The sequence below is a fragment of the Lynx rufus genome, unplaced genomic scaffold (assembly GCF_022079265.1).
Source record: "Lynx rufus isolate CCGP_SWC_20201006 ecotype Redwood Valley unplaced genomic scaffold, mLynRuf1.p SCAF_4, whole genome shotgun sequence".
NCBI lineage: Eukaryota > Metazoa > Chordata > Mammalia > Carnivora > Felidae > Lynx > Lynx rufus.
In genome coordinates this window covers 16,555,767-16,570,134 of record NW_025814856.1, presented here as the reverse complement: position 1 = coordinate 16,570,134, position 14,368 = coordinate 16,555,767, and the positions used below count along the sequence as shown (strand labels likewise).

At 38.5% G+C, this 14,368-nt stretch overlaps 1 protein-coding gene across 5 annotated transcripts in view; it reads left to right on the top strand.

Moving 5' to 3' along the window:
* The window catches only part of SMARCC1 (SWI/SNF related, matrix associated, actin dependent regulator of chromatin subfamily c member 1), a 173,726-nt gene that overhangs the window by 63,559 nt on the left and 95,799 nt on the right, over positions 1–14,368 (top strand). For all 5 annotated transcript variants that reach the window (XM_047094682.1, XM_047094681.1, XM_047094680.1 and 2 more), the window contains exons 12-14: positions 2,243–2,302; positions 7,135–7,172; positions 10,549–10,670. In XM_047094682.1, coding sequence (XP_046950638.1) covers positions 2,243–2,302; positions 7,135–7,172; positions 10,549–10,670 — 220 coding nt within the window. The remainder of the gene's footprint in view (positions 1–2,242; positions 2,303–7,134; positions 7,173–10,548; positions 10,671–14,368) is intronic.

Sequence of the window (14,368 nt, the reverse complement as noted above, 5' to 3'; positions counted from 1 at the left end):
TTTATCTTATTTTTGCTTCCTTTCCCCTAGGTTCATCTGTTTTGTTTCTTAAATTCTATATATGAGTGAAATCATATATTTTTCTCTGACATATTCTGCTTAGCTTAGTATACTCTAGTTCTATCCATGTTGTTGCAAATGATAAGATTTCGTTCTTTTTGATCTCCTAGTAATATTCCTCTGTGTGTGTGTGTGTATGTGTGAGTGATGTCTTTTTTTTTTAATTTTTAAATGTTTATTTTTGAGAAAGAGACATAGAATGCAAGTGGGGGATGGTCAGAGAGAGAGGGAGACACAGAATCTGAAGTGGGCTTCAGGCTCTGAGCTGTTAGCACAAAGCCCGACACAGGGCTCGAACTCAAGAATGGTGAGATCAGATCTGAGCTGAAGTCAGACGCTTAATTGATCCACCCAAGCGCCCCTACACCACATCTTGTTCATTTATCAGTCGATGGACATTTTGTCTCTTTCCATACTTTGGCTGTTGTCGATAGCACTGGCAAAAAACATTAGGGTGCATGTACCCCTTTCAATCAACACCCGTATCCTTTGGATAAATACCTAATAGTGCAATTGCTGTGTTGTAGGGTAGTTCTATTTTTAACTTTTTGAGGAACCTCTACACTGTTTTCCAGAGTGGCTGCACCAGTTTGCATTCCCACCAACAGTGCAAAAGGATTCCTCTTTCTCCACATCCTAGCCTACATCTCTTGTTGCCTGAGTTGTTAATGTTAGCCACTCTCACCGGTGTGAGGTGGTATCTCAATGTGTTTTTGATTTGTACTTAAGGGCAAAGTATTTATGTACTGGTAATTTTATCAAATTTCAGGGCCATTAAATGTGTGGAAAGATGCTCAGCCTCTCTTAATCAAGGATATTATAAATTATTAAAGTAACACTTTTCATCTATTAGATTTTCCAGACTTAGAAAATAGATGATTCACAGAGTACTGATGTTTTGAGAAAGTGGGTATTTTCAGATGCTGTTGGTAGAAGTATAAATTAATGAAGCCACTTAACACAATTTATTTGTTCAATTTTAATGTGTATGTGCAGTAGCAGTTTTAATTTCAGAGCCCATTTTAAGTAATTATAGGCACGGTTAGAGATGAATGTAAGATGGGGCACCTGGGTGGCTCAGTTGGGCGTCTGACTTTGGCTCAGGTCATGATCTCACAGCTTGTGAGTTCAAGTCCCGCATTGATCTCTGTGCTGACAGCTCGGAGCCTGGAGCCTGCTTCAGATTTTGTGTCTCCCTCTCTGTCTCTCTCTCTCTGCTCCTCCCCCGCTCATACTCTGTCTCTCTCTCAAAAAAAAAAAAAAAAAAAAAAAGATGAATGTAAGAGGATATGGATTATGTTATAGTGAAAAATTGAAAATAAACAACAGTTGCCATCAATATAGGGCTGGTTACCTTATGTATGACCCATCCATGGACACAGTGGATTCATTTCATTTAAATGAAATAGTTGTATATAATTTAACTATAAATGTAACTAAAAACACTTAACATGGAATGGTCATATAGGCACACAGTTGAATGACATGGGTAGAATGCTAAGGAAGAAGCACAGTATGGATAACAGAGCTGTAAGATTTAAACCCCTCATACAGGTTTTGTGGGTTTTTTTAGGTTTATTTATTTACCTTGAGAGAAAGAAAATATGAACAGGAAGGGTCAAAGAGTGAGGGAGAGAAGCTCAAACAGGCTCCACGCTCAGCATGGAGTGGGACATAGGGCTTGATCCTATGACTGTGAGATCGTGACCTGAGCTGAAACCAAAAGTCAGATGTTTAATTGACCAAGCCACTCAGGAGCCCCTAAACCCCTCATACAGGTTTTGAAGTTTACAGAGATATATAATAGGTATCAGTTCTCCCTGAGTTTATTTACCTAAATGAATGGCACAAAAATGGGAATCCACAAACACACAGAAAATGTAATAAAAAATACTTTGGGGGAAGGGATTGAAAGGTTCTTTTCAGGTTTTGCTCTCTATATTTGTGTATTGTGTACTTTTATCATGAAAAAATTGATGCTTGGGTAATTAATTGCAAAATGGCAGTCTTGTATTAAGTGTTAGTATTTTTTTCATCAGATTTACAGTTTTTCATGAAGGTGAACACTGGATGGTGGTGGTTTGCAATGAGATTCATGTACTTTTTAATCATCTTTTATTTTTTCTTCTTTTAAAAAAGTAGAACTTTCCCCCTAAATCATGACTCTTTTTTTTCTTTCTAGTGAACCCAAAGAAAGATAGTGAAAATACACCTGTTAAAGGAGGAACTGTGGCCGATCTAGGTAAAAACCAAACAATCTGTACACTTCTGTGTTGTTGTCTCTCTTATTGATTCAGCTCCTCTAATGATTCTTCCTTTCCTGAGAGATGTTGCTTCCAGTTGCTATGCTTTCCAGCGCAGACAGTGACCATGGTCACCCTAGCACCACTGTTAGTTTGGTTTGCTGCCATATTAGGAAATTTAAATTCCTGTGATCATTTTTTTCTACTCTTTACTGATTTGATTTTTGCATCTTTAGAGCAAAAGTCTATTGCCTTTTTTTTTTTTTTTAAGTCTGTTGACTCTTAAATACTTCTATTTCCTAAAGTATTTCTTCTAGTTGGCTAAATAGTATAAAATGAGAATCCTATCATCCATTCATAGTAGTATTTACAAATTATAGAGTACATTTTTATGAGGACATCATGGTCCTTGGATGTGCTGGAGGGTGGGAGAGAGGAACGTAGTCACTTGTTCCACTTAAAAAAAGTAGAGGTGGTTGTAAACGTCTTTGTTTTTGAGAATTGTATATGGATCTCAGTTTCTCTGTTCACTTGTAAAAATTAAGGGAGAACCTAGTGTTTTCAGGATTTATATAATTTATATATTTATAAATTTATACTGAATTTTTGACTTTAGGGAATTTTACACCTGAAAGGGGTTTTTGAGGTCTCCTTATGTGGAAAATGAAACTTCAGTTTCTTTATCTTTTCACTAAGTGAATTCTGTATTTCAAATAAATTATAGAGATTCTTGATGGCAGCTAGTAGGTAGTGAGGGGTTTTTTTTTGGTTTTTTTTGTTTTTTTTTACTTCATTTCACTATATCATCCTTTTCTGGCTTAAAGCCTATCATTGAACATCAGGTCCAATTTTGATGTCAGAAGTAGAAATAGAAAATTATCTTGATGACAGTTTATGTAAAGTTGGTGTTAGGTCAACAAAATAAATGAAACAAATGCTGTCAAAACATTTCTATCTTTTTTTTTTTTTTTTTTTTAATTTTTTTTTTTTTTCAACGTTTATTTATTTCTGGGACAGAGAGAGACAGAGCATGAACGGGGGAGGGGCAGAGAGAGAGGGAGACACAGAATCGGAAACAGGCTCCAGGCTCTGAGCCATCAGCCCAGAGCCCGACGCGGGGCTCGAACTCACGGACCGCGAGATCGTGACCTGGCTGAAGTCGGACGCTTAACCGACTGCGCCACCCAGGCGCCCCAAAACATTTCTATCTTAATTGTCTTTTAACATTCTTAATAGAATATTAATAACTATTAATAATTTCCATTTTCTATAAGCTTGTCTATTCCACAACTGGTACTTGTCCACTGAATCAAAGGCCAAGAAAACAAAACTAGCTATACATAGACTTTTAATGTTTTCTGTAATGTGACAGAGTAAATGATTGTGAAGACTGGATACTCTTTACTGGGACAGTTTGTTAAATAGAATTATAGTTTCTATTTTTTTTTTTTAATTACCCATTTTATTTTATTTTACCTTTATTTTAGAGAGCTTGGGAGAGGAAGGGAGGGAGAGAGAGCACACAAGAATATTAAGCAGGCTCCACGCTTAGCACAAGCCCACGCTTACCTTGATCCCATGACCCTGGGACCATAACTTGAGCCGAAATCAAGGCTTGGATGCTCAACCCAATGGGCCATCCAGGCGCCCTGATAGTTTCTGTTTTTTAATTATATATCCTAAAAAGGAATCAATCTGTAGTTTTATGAGTGTAGACAATTGTCCTTTTAAAAATGGGAGCTACTATGAGAGTGTTGTTTTTTTTTTTTTTAAGTTTTTTTTAACGTTTATTTATTTTTGAGACAGAGAGAGACAGAGCATGAATAGGGGAGGGTCAGAGTGAGAGGGAGACACAGAATCCGAAGCAGGCTCCAGGCTCTGAGCTGTCAGCACAGAGCCTGATGTGGGGCTCAAACTCACAGACTGTGAGATCATGACCTGAGCCGAAGTCGGATGCTTAACCGACTGAGCCACCCAGGCGCCCCAGAGTGTTTTTTTAATGGACTTTATCAAAGTAGTCAAATCGAAGCCAGTTTTAAGAACTGGATAGAAGTTTCAATTGGATCTAAAACTTTCAGTGCTGGGTATAAGAGCTCTTTGTGTTTGTGAATGGCTCGAGGTCTAAACAGCAGGGGTGTTATGGCTGAAGATGCTGCTCATCGCAGCTGGAGAGCTAGAGTCTGTGGAATTTTAAATTGTTGTCCTGGCCTCTCATCTAGGAACCAACAGGCTTTTCCACGTATCACTTAATCATCTGGCTTTCTGCATTAGATATAACCTGAACCATGTGCCAAGGGTAACTGATTCATCCACTGGGAATTCCTCTTCACAGAGTTGTTTATTGTTTTAACTGGTCCATATTCTGCCTTACATGTCACCTAGCTAAATATCCCCAGTCCTTCTTTCCTTCCTCCCTCCCTCCCTCCCTCCCTTCCTCCCTTCCTTCCTCCCTTCCTCCCTTCCTCCCTTCCTCCCTTCCTCCCTTCCTTCTTTCCTTCCTTCCTTGAGACCACTGAAAGGTCCAGATTCCAGGGGCTGAGGTGAGAGTGTGATTGTCCACATCTAGAAGGAGGAAGAGAACATTTATGAGTACTGTTTAGGAATCCATAAGCAGGTGGCCCTCCTACTTTAGTATTAGCAGAAGTGAATTTCCTTTGGGTACCAAGACTACCTCTGGGACAGAAATCTGTTAAACTAAATATATTTTTATTTTATTTATTTAAAATTTTGTATTTAATGTTTATTATTTTTGAGAGTGCACGAGTGAGAGCGAGTGCTTGAGCGGGGGAGGGGGAGAGAGAGAGGGAGACACAGAATTCAAAGCAGGCTCCAGGCTCTGAGCTATCAGCACAGAGCAGGGCTTGATCCCATGAACCGTGCGCTCATGACCTGAGCCGAAGTTGGAAGCTTAACTGACTGAGCCACCCAGGCGCCCCTGTCAAACTAAATTTAAATGGTGTGTTTTGACCAGAGAGAGATCATTAAGTTGTGTTACCACCATCTAGTGAAAATTTGGTTATCATGGGGTTTACCAAGATCCAAAGAACAAAAAATTCATTTTGACAACCTTATTTAGAACTGTTAGTCACTTCCTAGAAAAAAAGTAGTCCCTGTGCAGAACTGGGTGACCATAAGTTATTTACCACATGGTGAATCTCCTATTCCTGCTAGCAGTTGTTTGTCTAACTTAGAAATCAAACAACAGTGCCCATCTCTGTTTTGCCTAAGTACCTGCCAGGTATCATTCTACATACGTTCACATTTCATTGTAAAACCATGTTAGTCTTGTGTTATGTTTTTTTAAAGAAATAATTTTTTAATGTTTGTTTATTTTTGAGAGAGAGAGAGAGAGAGAGACCGACAGAGCTTGAGTAGGGGAGGGGCAGAGAGAGAGGGAGACACAGAATCTGAAGCACGCTCCAGGCTCTGAGCTATCGGCACAGAGCCCGATACGGAGCTCAAAGTCCCAGGCAATGAGATCATGACCTGAGCTGAAGTTCAGTGCTTAACTGACTGAGTCACCCAAGTGCCCCAGTCCTGTGTTATTAATGAGGAAATGAGCCTAGAGGGGTTCGGTAATGTTTCCAAACATAAAGCTATTAAGCGGCAGAGCACAGACTCCGGTCTAGGTCTAACTTTAGTGCCAGTGCTTTGTGTCACTGCACTCTGCTCTTGTGCTCATTTCTCCCAGCCTTCAAAGCTCATAGTGACCTTTCAGATTTGTGAAGGTGTCAGGTTCGTCCCCACCTGAGGCTCTTTGATCAGGCTGCTTCCTGTCCCTGGAATGCTTTTGTCCTTCCCTTATGTTTCAGCTAAAATGTTACCTTTTCAGAGACGCTTCCTTCTTTATTTAGAAGGGTTCACCCACCCAATCCCTCTCTAAAATATATTAATTTGTTTTTCTCTGTATACCAGCTTTCATCATCTGAAATCTTTTTGTGTTATTTTCTCTCTAGTCTGCCACTCCCAACTGGGGTGTAAACTCAATGAAGACAGGGATCTTTTCTTGTTTTTCATTGTGTCCTTAGCATTTGGACACATAGTAGAGGCATTCTATAGAATATGGTTGAACGTTTGAGTACTAACTGTTCATGTATTACTGATCTTTTTATATTCTCTAATGTAGATGTTGGCATACTTATCTGGAAAGGGCCAGCTAGTATTTTATACAGTATGGGCTATATGGTCTCTGTCACAGTTAATCAACTTTGCCATTGTCATATAAACGCAGCAATAGTTAATATATAAACAGATGTCCACACTGGCACTTTTACTTTTTGCTGTGGAAATCAGCTTGCCTGGTTTAAATTATACTTGGGTTTATTCCTGTTCTTTTGCAAGGCCGGCATTTAGGTTTTGGAGTCTTCTATCCTCAGAAGGTATTAACACTCTTACCAGGACTTTGTAGTGATTGATTCTCACCTCTTTTCTTTACTTCTCATTTCTTAACTCATTTCCTCTGAGATCCAAAATGTCATTACTTTGTTTCATTAAATCTCAAGTGGCTAGAGTCCTAATCAAGTCCCTTACCTTTTATTAGCAAGATCATAACTGAGATTAGTAGCCTAAGCAGTAATTAATTATAAATTCCCTGTTGTTGGAAATTTTTAGTTATTTAATGCTTGAAGCTCTATTCATCTTTGTGCTTCTGTGTACAGTACCACTTTACTGAATTATTAGAGGTGGGTTTGCTTTAATAATGTTTTATTTCTTTCCTTTTCCCTCTCTAGTAATAATTATATAAAGTTTTAAAAATTATCTTGAAGTTTCCAAGTAATCCAAAGAGCATATATACCTGATTTTTACATAATTGTATATTTTGATTTTGCAGATGAGCAGGATGAAGAAACAGTGACAACAGGAGGAAAGGTAACAATTTAATTACGCCTGGTGCAAAAGTAGCTATCTAAGGGTTCAATGTATGGAGCAGTGGAAACACTGATTGAAAGTGCCTTAGAAATACTCAATTTTGAGGCCCTTCTAATTTTTTGTTTTCAACCCATCTCTGAAATAATTTGTCTTTCTCGACTCCTAAGATTTTTCAAAAGGAAATTTCTATCTTCTCATGTAGTGTCTCTCCTATGCTAATTTCCGATTCCATTATAGCTCTGGTTGCAAGGTGGTAATCAGAGCTGAATGCAGTGTTCCAGGTGTTATCCGATGGTACAGGTGAGCAGGGACCATACCTTGCCTTGATTTTCTCCCTTCCATTTATATCAGTACAATTTCAGTCCACAGCCAGCACAGCTTTTGATCATGCTCTTACCCTTTTTGGAGCCATTACAGTCAGCTGCTTCCTGTTTGATCAGTTCTACGGTGGAGATATATCAATAATTATGCTGTTGAAAGGTGTTGGATTTAAGGCAGGATTTTACTTTTCTTTTTAGTAGATGGCCCATTGTTCATTCAAACTGTCGTTTGTGTTATTAATAAGTGTAACTAATCCCTAATCTCTCTGAAATAACTTTCTTCCTTTGCTGAAAATGGATAGTTCTTTTTCATTGAGTCAGAGAAATCCCCCAAATTGACATTTATTGTTTTTATACATTCAAGGAATGAACGTATTTATGACAGGATTGCCCTGAAAAGTATTTCAAGAAACTCCTTTATGTAAGGCTCTTCATCTGAATTGTCCTTATGATTTTAATTTTTTTTTTTTTTAAGATTTTAATTTTAAGTTATCCCTTGTCCAGTGTGGGCCTTGAACTCATAACCCTGACATCAAGAGTTGCATGTTACACTGACTGAGCTAGCCAGGCACCTCTATGATTTTCTTTTTTAAATCAGACTTCTTCAGTTAACCAACTACTTAAAATCATTAACAAATGTTACATTTATAAAAATATGTCATCATTTTGTGTAAATACTCTTATGTGGTAGTGAAAGAGACCCAAATAAAAAGCCAAACAATTGGGCATAGGAGATTTTGTTTATGCCAGGGGCAGGGGACATTTTGAAACCAAGGCTAAGTATGTTGTATAACTGAACCCAAAACTTGTTAGATGTATTTACTGTAACACCTCGTCCCACGATGCCATCCCGTGCGTTTCCTTACTCAGATAATTAAACCATAGACTGTTGGCCTTTATTTATTTTTTTTTTTATCAAGAAAAAAGTTTTTTTTTTAAATCTTTATTCACCTTTGAGAGACAGACAGAGCATGAGCGGGGGAGGGGCAGAGAGAGAAGGGGACACAGAATCCGAAACAGGCACAGATCCGAAGCAGGGTCTGAGCACTCAGCACAGAGCCCAGTGCGGGGCTTGAACCCACGAGCCGTGAGATTATGACCTGAGCTGAAGTTGGACGCTCAACCGACTGAGCCACCCAGGGGAGGGGCAGAGAGAGAGAGGGACAGAATCTGAAGCAGGCTCCAGGCTCCAGGCTCCGAGCTGTCAGCACAGAGCCTGACACTGGGCTTGAACTCATGAATGGTGAGATCATGACCTGAGCCCAAGTTGGAGGCTTAACTGACTGAGCCACCCCGGTGCACCCTCTTGGCCTTTATTAATTGCAGTGCCATTCTCTCCTGAATAAAGGATATATTTTGTGTTCTAATTGAGTTTGTGAAACCTTCATTTCAAAACCACTTTAACCATGTGCATATTTTTTACTAGCTCCCCTGATTTGGGAAATAACATTTTTTACTTTTGTCATCAATATTAGCATACTTGTTTCACCATCATTTAAGTAACAACCAGAGTTCCTTGGGGCTTTCAAACATTACCTTTTTTCTATACTCATTGATCTTAAGGAAATTACTGTCTTAAGTTTCTAGGCAGTAATACTAGATCCTCACTTCAAATAATGCCGCACAGATATTTACACTGAATGAAGTTAAAGATAGGAATTAAAGTGTAGAACTGGTTTTTAATAGGAAAGAATTTCATAAGAATAAAAACAGTAAAAACACAGATGAAAGGTTGTAGTTAACTGTACAAAATTGGAAAACATCTGAGTGTCAGAAAACTTACTTCCTGTAATATTTTTGATAAAAATGTTTAATTGCAAGTTAATTATGAAGAATCAATAAGATAAATAGAAATTGTTAAACATTGTACAAGTCGTGTGGTCTGGAGTTTTAAAACCTTTGAATTTCGTTAAATACACCCACAGAGGGAGGCAGGGATTAAAGGTAACTGAAGAGATGCAAATGTCACTTAATACGGATTTCTTGATTAGGTTCTGATTTGGGGACAAAAATGTATAAAGGGCATTTTTGGGTTAATTGGAACCATTTGAATACAAACTTTGTATTACATGATATTATTTAGAAGTAATTATTACTATTTTTTATTGGAAGCATAAGAAATGTTCTTGTGTTTTGACCCACAGCAGTGATTTTTAAATTATTGTATTAGCCAGGCCAGGTTTTCAGGTGGAATCATTAGTTAAAACCTCTTTAAATTGGATAAAAATCAGAGCTGACCTTTATTAGTGAAAATGATTAAGAGTGTTGGCCCTCTATCTGGGATTTCTGGAATTCTACCTACCCTGTTTATTTATTTTCTTTTTTTAATTTTATTTTTTTTTTTATCTTTACTTATTTTTGAGAGAGAGACAGAGTGTGAGCAGGGGAGCAGCAGAGAGAGAGGGAGACACAGAATCCGAAGCAGGCTCCAGGCCCCGAGCTGTCAGCACAGAGCCCGATGTGGGGCTTGAACTCACGAACCGTGAGATCATGACCTGAGCCGAAGTCGGATGCTCAACCGACTGAGCCACTCAGGCACCCCTACCCTGTTTATAACTTAATAGCTCTGTGCATCATTTTCTCACCCACAAAAGTAGTAGTAATCGCTGCTGTTACTGTGAGGAATGAATAAGGTGCACGTAGCTGCTAGCAGATACTTACTGATGAATCTTTGGGATAGGGGAAAGCTTGTCATTATGCCTCATTAGGGTCTTTGAGTCACCTCCTTATAAATCACTTGAGAGCTAGATATGTGACCCCAGGATTAGATAAAACTGGACAAGCAAGAAGCAAGCTATTGTGAGAAAAGTTTTGAGTCTTCTCTGAGTTGATTCCCTCATCTGTAAAAGCAAGGAATAAAATCTGCTGTGTCATCTGGGAATCTTGTGAAGGTACCTTAAAACTGTGAAGGGTTGTTTTTATTTGAAATTTGTTTTTCTAATCCTTGAAATTGGATCAACTGGCCTCATTTTATGCCCTAATATCAGAAGTTTGAAAGCTGTTACATATCTCTCTGTAGTTCTCTGTTTCTCTCAACTCTGGCTTCTTTTCTATAGGAAGACGAAGATCCTAGCAAAGGTGATCAGAGTCGTTCACTTGACCCAGGAGAAGATAATGTGACAGAGCAGACCAATCACATTATTATTCCTAGTTATGCATCATGGTTTGATTATAACTGGTGAGTGGGCCATGTATACCTGTGAATAAGATACTTAGGTGTGGGAGAACTTCTTGAAGTTATCTTATGCCTTTCTGCCCAAGTCCCTCTTGTCACTAATCATTGTCAGATGGATGAAGGAAGATGGAAAGTGATTTTAACTTTGGAATGTGTTCTTTTTTTTCTTTCTTAAGTTTATTTATTTATTGAGAGAGAGAGACAGAGACAGACTTTGTGCATGCGAGTGGGGGCGGGTCAGAGAGCGAGGGAGTGAGTGAGAATCCCAAGCAGGTTCCACACTGTCAGAGTCTGAATCGGGGCTTGAACCCATGAACCGTTATGTATGATAACTTGAGCTGAAACCAAGAGTCGGACGCTTAACTGACTGAGCCACTCAGGCTCCCCTGGAATGTGTTCTTTAAAGCAGTTTAGGGATGGAAACTAAGTTGTGTTGTAACTTGGGGGTGTAAAATTTTGTAAGCTTAGACTTAATTCATTTAGAATCAGTTATGATTCAGATGGGCAAATAGTTAAGTATTTAATAATTATAAAATATTGGCATTCATTACATGATTTTGAAACACTAGGGGTGCCTGGTTGGCCCAGTCGGTAGAGCCTGCAACTCTTGATCTCAGGGTTGTAAGTTCGATCCCCATGTTGGGCATAGAGATTACTTAAAAATAAAATCTTTAGGGGCGCCTGGGTGGCGCAGTCGGTTAAGCGTCCGACTTCAGCCAGGTCACGATCTTGCGGTCCGTGAGTTCGAGCCCCGCGTCGGGCTCTGGGCTGATGGCTCAGAGCCTGGAGCCTGTTTCCGACTCTGTGACTCCCTCTCTCTCTGCCCCTCCCCCGTTCATGCTCTGTCTCTCTCTGTCCCAAAAATAAATAAACGTTGAAAAAAAAAAAAAAGAAAAAAAAAAAAAATAAAATCTTTAGTAATGGCTTCATTTTAATATGATTTTTTTTTTTGTGAGTGTGCTCTAATAACCAATGTGGGGCTTGAACTGATGACCCTGAGATGAAGAGTCACATGCTGTACCGACTGAACAAGCCAGGTGCCCCAGTAGGAAATATTTTTAACATTAGGCTTTTCATGTATAAACATTTCAAGAAAACACTCTCCTCAGCATCTTCCCTGTTATTTTTACCAAAACCGTTTGACATCATCGGAGTGTGGTTGGAAATAACTAGTCCTAGATATTTTATTTATTGATTACTTATGAAGTGTGACTGTTTCATGTCAGGCTGATTTTTATCTGGCTTTTTATTTTTTAATTTATGTTCCAGAACTTACCCCTCCAAATAGTTAGCTTCTTTAAGGTATTTTCATTGGAAAGTTATATATATAACTTACGCTTAAGTGATGGATGGTGCCCTTTCTCAGAATCTTGTGGTCTTACTTGGATCTGTTGCCTGCTCTCAATAATTATACATTATCATTTTTTAAGGATAGGTGTGATTTTATGTATGTGTGTCTTTGTACATGGCATTTAGACATATATACATCTTTAGAAGCCAATTTAAAAGGGTAGATGATCCATTTGGAGCTATATTTTTTTCCAAAACCACAAAATCTGACTCTAATATTGAGACTTCTCTGCATGCCTTTAATATTTCTGAATGCAGTTCCTAAATGTTTTGAATAAATAGAAGCTGGAACAGAATAAGTATATAGCTCTTCTTTGAAGGTCAATCTTCATTACATTGATTGTGTTAGATTATTTTTATATTTGGAAGTATCTCAGTATCAGTGTTATTAATTATAATTACATGTTCAGGTTCAGAACAGTTGAAAAGGACACGCTTGAGGAAACTAGTGTTCTTTTCCTCTAAAATGAAAAAAGTCTTAATACTACATAACTTGGTAAGTTTTTATAGGTTACAGAAACACTTATTTGCATCATAACCATTGTGTGTCATAAAGCTTGCTCTAGTGGATAGTGGAGGTGTGTGTCACACCCCTGTTTGTAAACACACAGGTAAATACTGTGTCCGTGTAAGCGCTCAGAGTCACATTTGACAATTGGGAGAACTCAGATTTTCTGATTCTGAATACCCCACTTCCTTACTCATTTTCAGAACCTAAGCAATTAGCTGCCTGCACGTAAGGAAAAGAAAGTTCTTTGGATTAAGCATTCATGTGTGTTTTGTTCTTGGTGAATATAGAAATTGTATTGTTTTGTGGGCCTTTCCTAACCTGTAACAATAAAACAATGACAGGTATATTAGAACTATATAATTAATTGCTTACAGCTATTCTCTTCATAGTAAAACTTGGAAAGTCATTACACATACGTATATAGCATTAATTTGTCTTAGGAATTATCTTCCTAGAAGTTTCCAGGTAATTCATTGTATTTATAGTATTTGGCAGTACAGACCCAGTTCAAGCAATTTATATGTTCCCAAATAATGCAAGAATGAATGGTTTTTAAGTAAACTCAATGTGGGGTTCAAACTCATGACCCAACGTCAAGAGTCACATGCTCTACAACTGAACCAGCCAAATGATGCTTTTAGTTACATTCACAGATTACTGATTTGCTCTTCTCTGTGTAACCAGTACATGTTGCATATCTGGAAAGCCACTGAGAAAGTAGAAAGTGTCATCAGTAAAAACATTGATTTGTAGTAGTGTCAAAACCTTTGTACTAGATACACAGGTGGGTCATTTGTATAGTTCATGAGGCCTGATTTTTACATGGTCTCTATAGTGCTTTCATCTGTAACATTTTGCAAAATTATCAGGGCCTTTACCTAAATAGTAAAAATTAGTTCTGTGATTGATTTCTTTGTTTATAAATGTTTATATTTTTAATTAAAAAAATTTTTTTAAATGTTTATTCTTGAGAGGGAGAGAGTGTGAGCAGGGGAGGCACAGAGAGAGAGGGAGACACAGAATCTAAAGCAGGCTCCAGCTCTGAGCTGTCAGCATATAGCCCGATGTGAGGCTCAGACTCATAAACCATGAGATCATGACCTGAGCCAGAGTTGGATGCTTAACTGACTGAGCTACCCAGGCGCCCCTATAAATGTTTATTTTTGAGAGAGCACAAGCAGTGGAGGGGCAGAGAGAGGGGGGTACAGAGGATTCAAAGTCGGCTCTGCACTGAGAGCAGAGAGCCCCGTGTGGGGCTCAAACTCAACGAACCATGAGATAGGACCTGAGCTGAAATTGGACACTTAACCGAGTGAACTACCCAGGCATCCCTTGTTCTATGATCTTTATAAAGGCAGTAGATTGCTGAAATCTTTTTTTTTTTTTAATGTTTATTTATTTTTTCTTTTTCTGAGAGACAGTGTGAGCAAGGGAGGGGCAGAGAGAGAGAAGGAGATACAGAATCCAAAGCGGGCTCCAGGCTGTGAACTGTTAGCACAGAGCCTGACACGGGGCTCGAACTCAAGAAGCGCAAGATCATGACCCGAGTGGAAGTCGGACGCTCAATCGACTGAGCCACCCAGGTGCCCCTATTACTGAAATCTTAAAAAAAAAAAAAAAAAAAGAGTTTATCACAAAGTTTCTGAGGGCTGGAAAAAAGTTGCATTGATATGAAAAACCCAAGAAACTGATCACTGTAAATTCCATCATCTTTTGGCTGGTTGTTCACTTCACCAGTTTGTTTCTGTGCCAGCTGCTACAATGTTCGTCAGCCAGTATCCAAAGAGCTTTTAGTATTTTGTGGTTCATCATGTGGTCATGATATGTTATGTCAAGTACA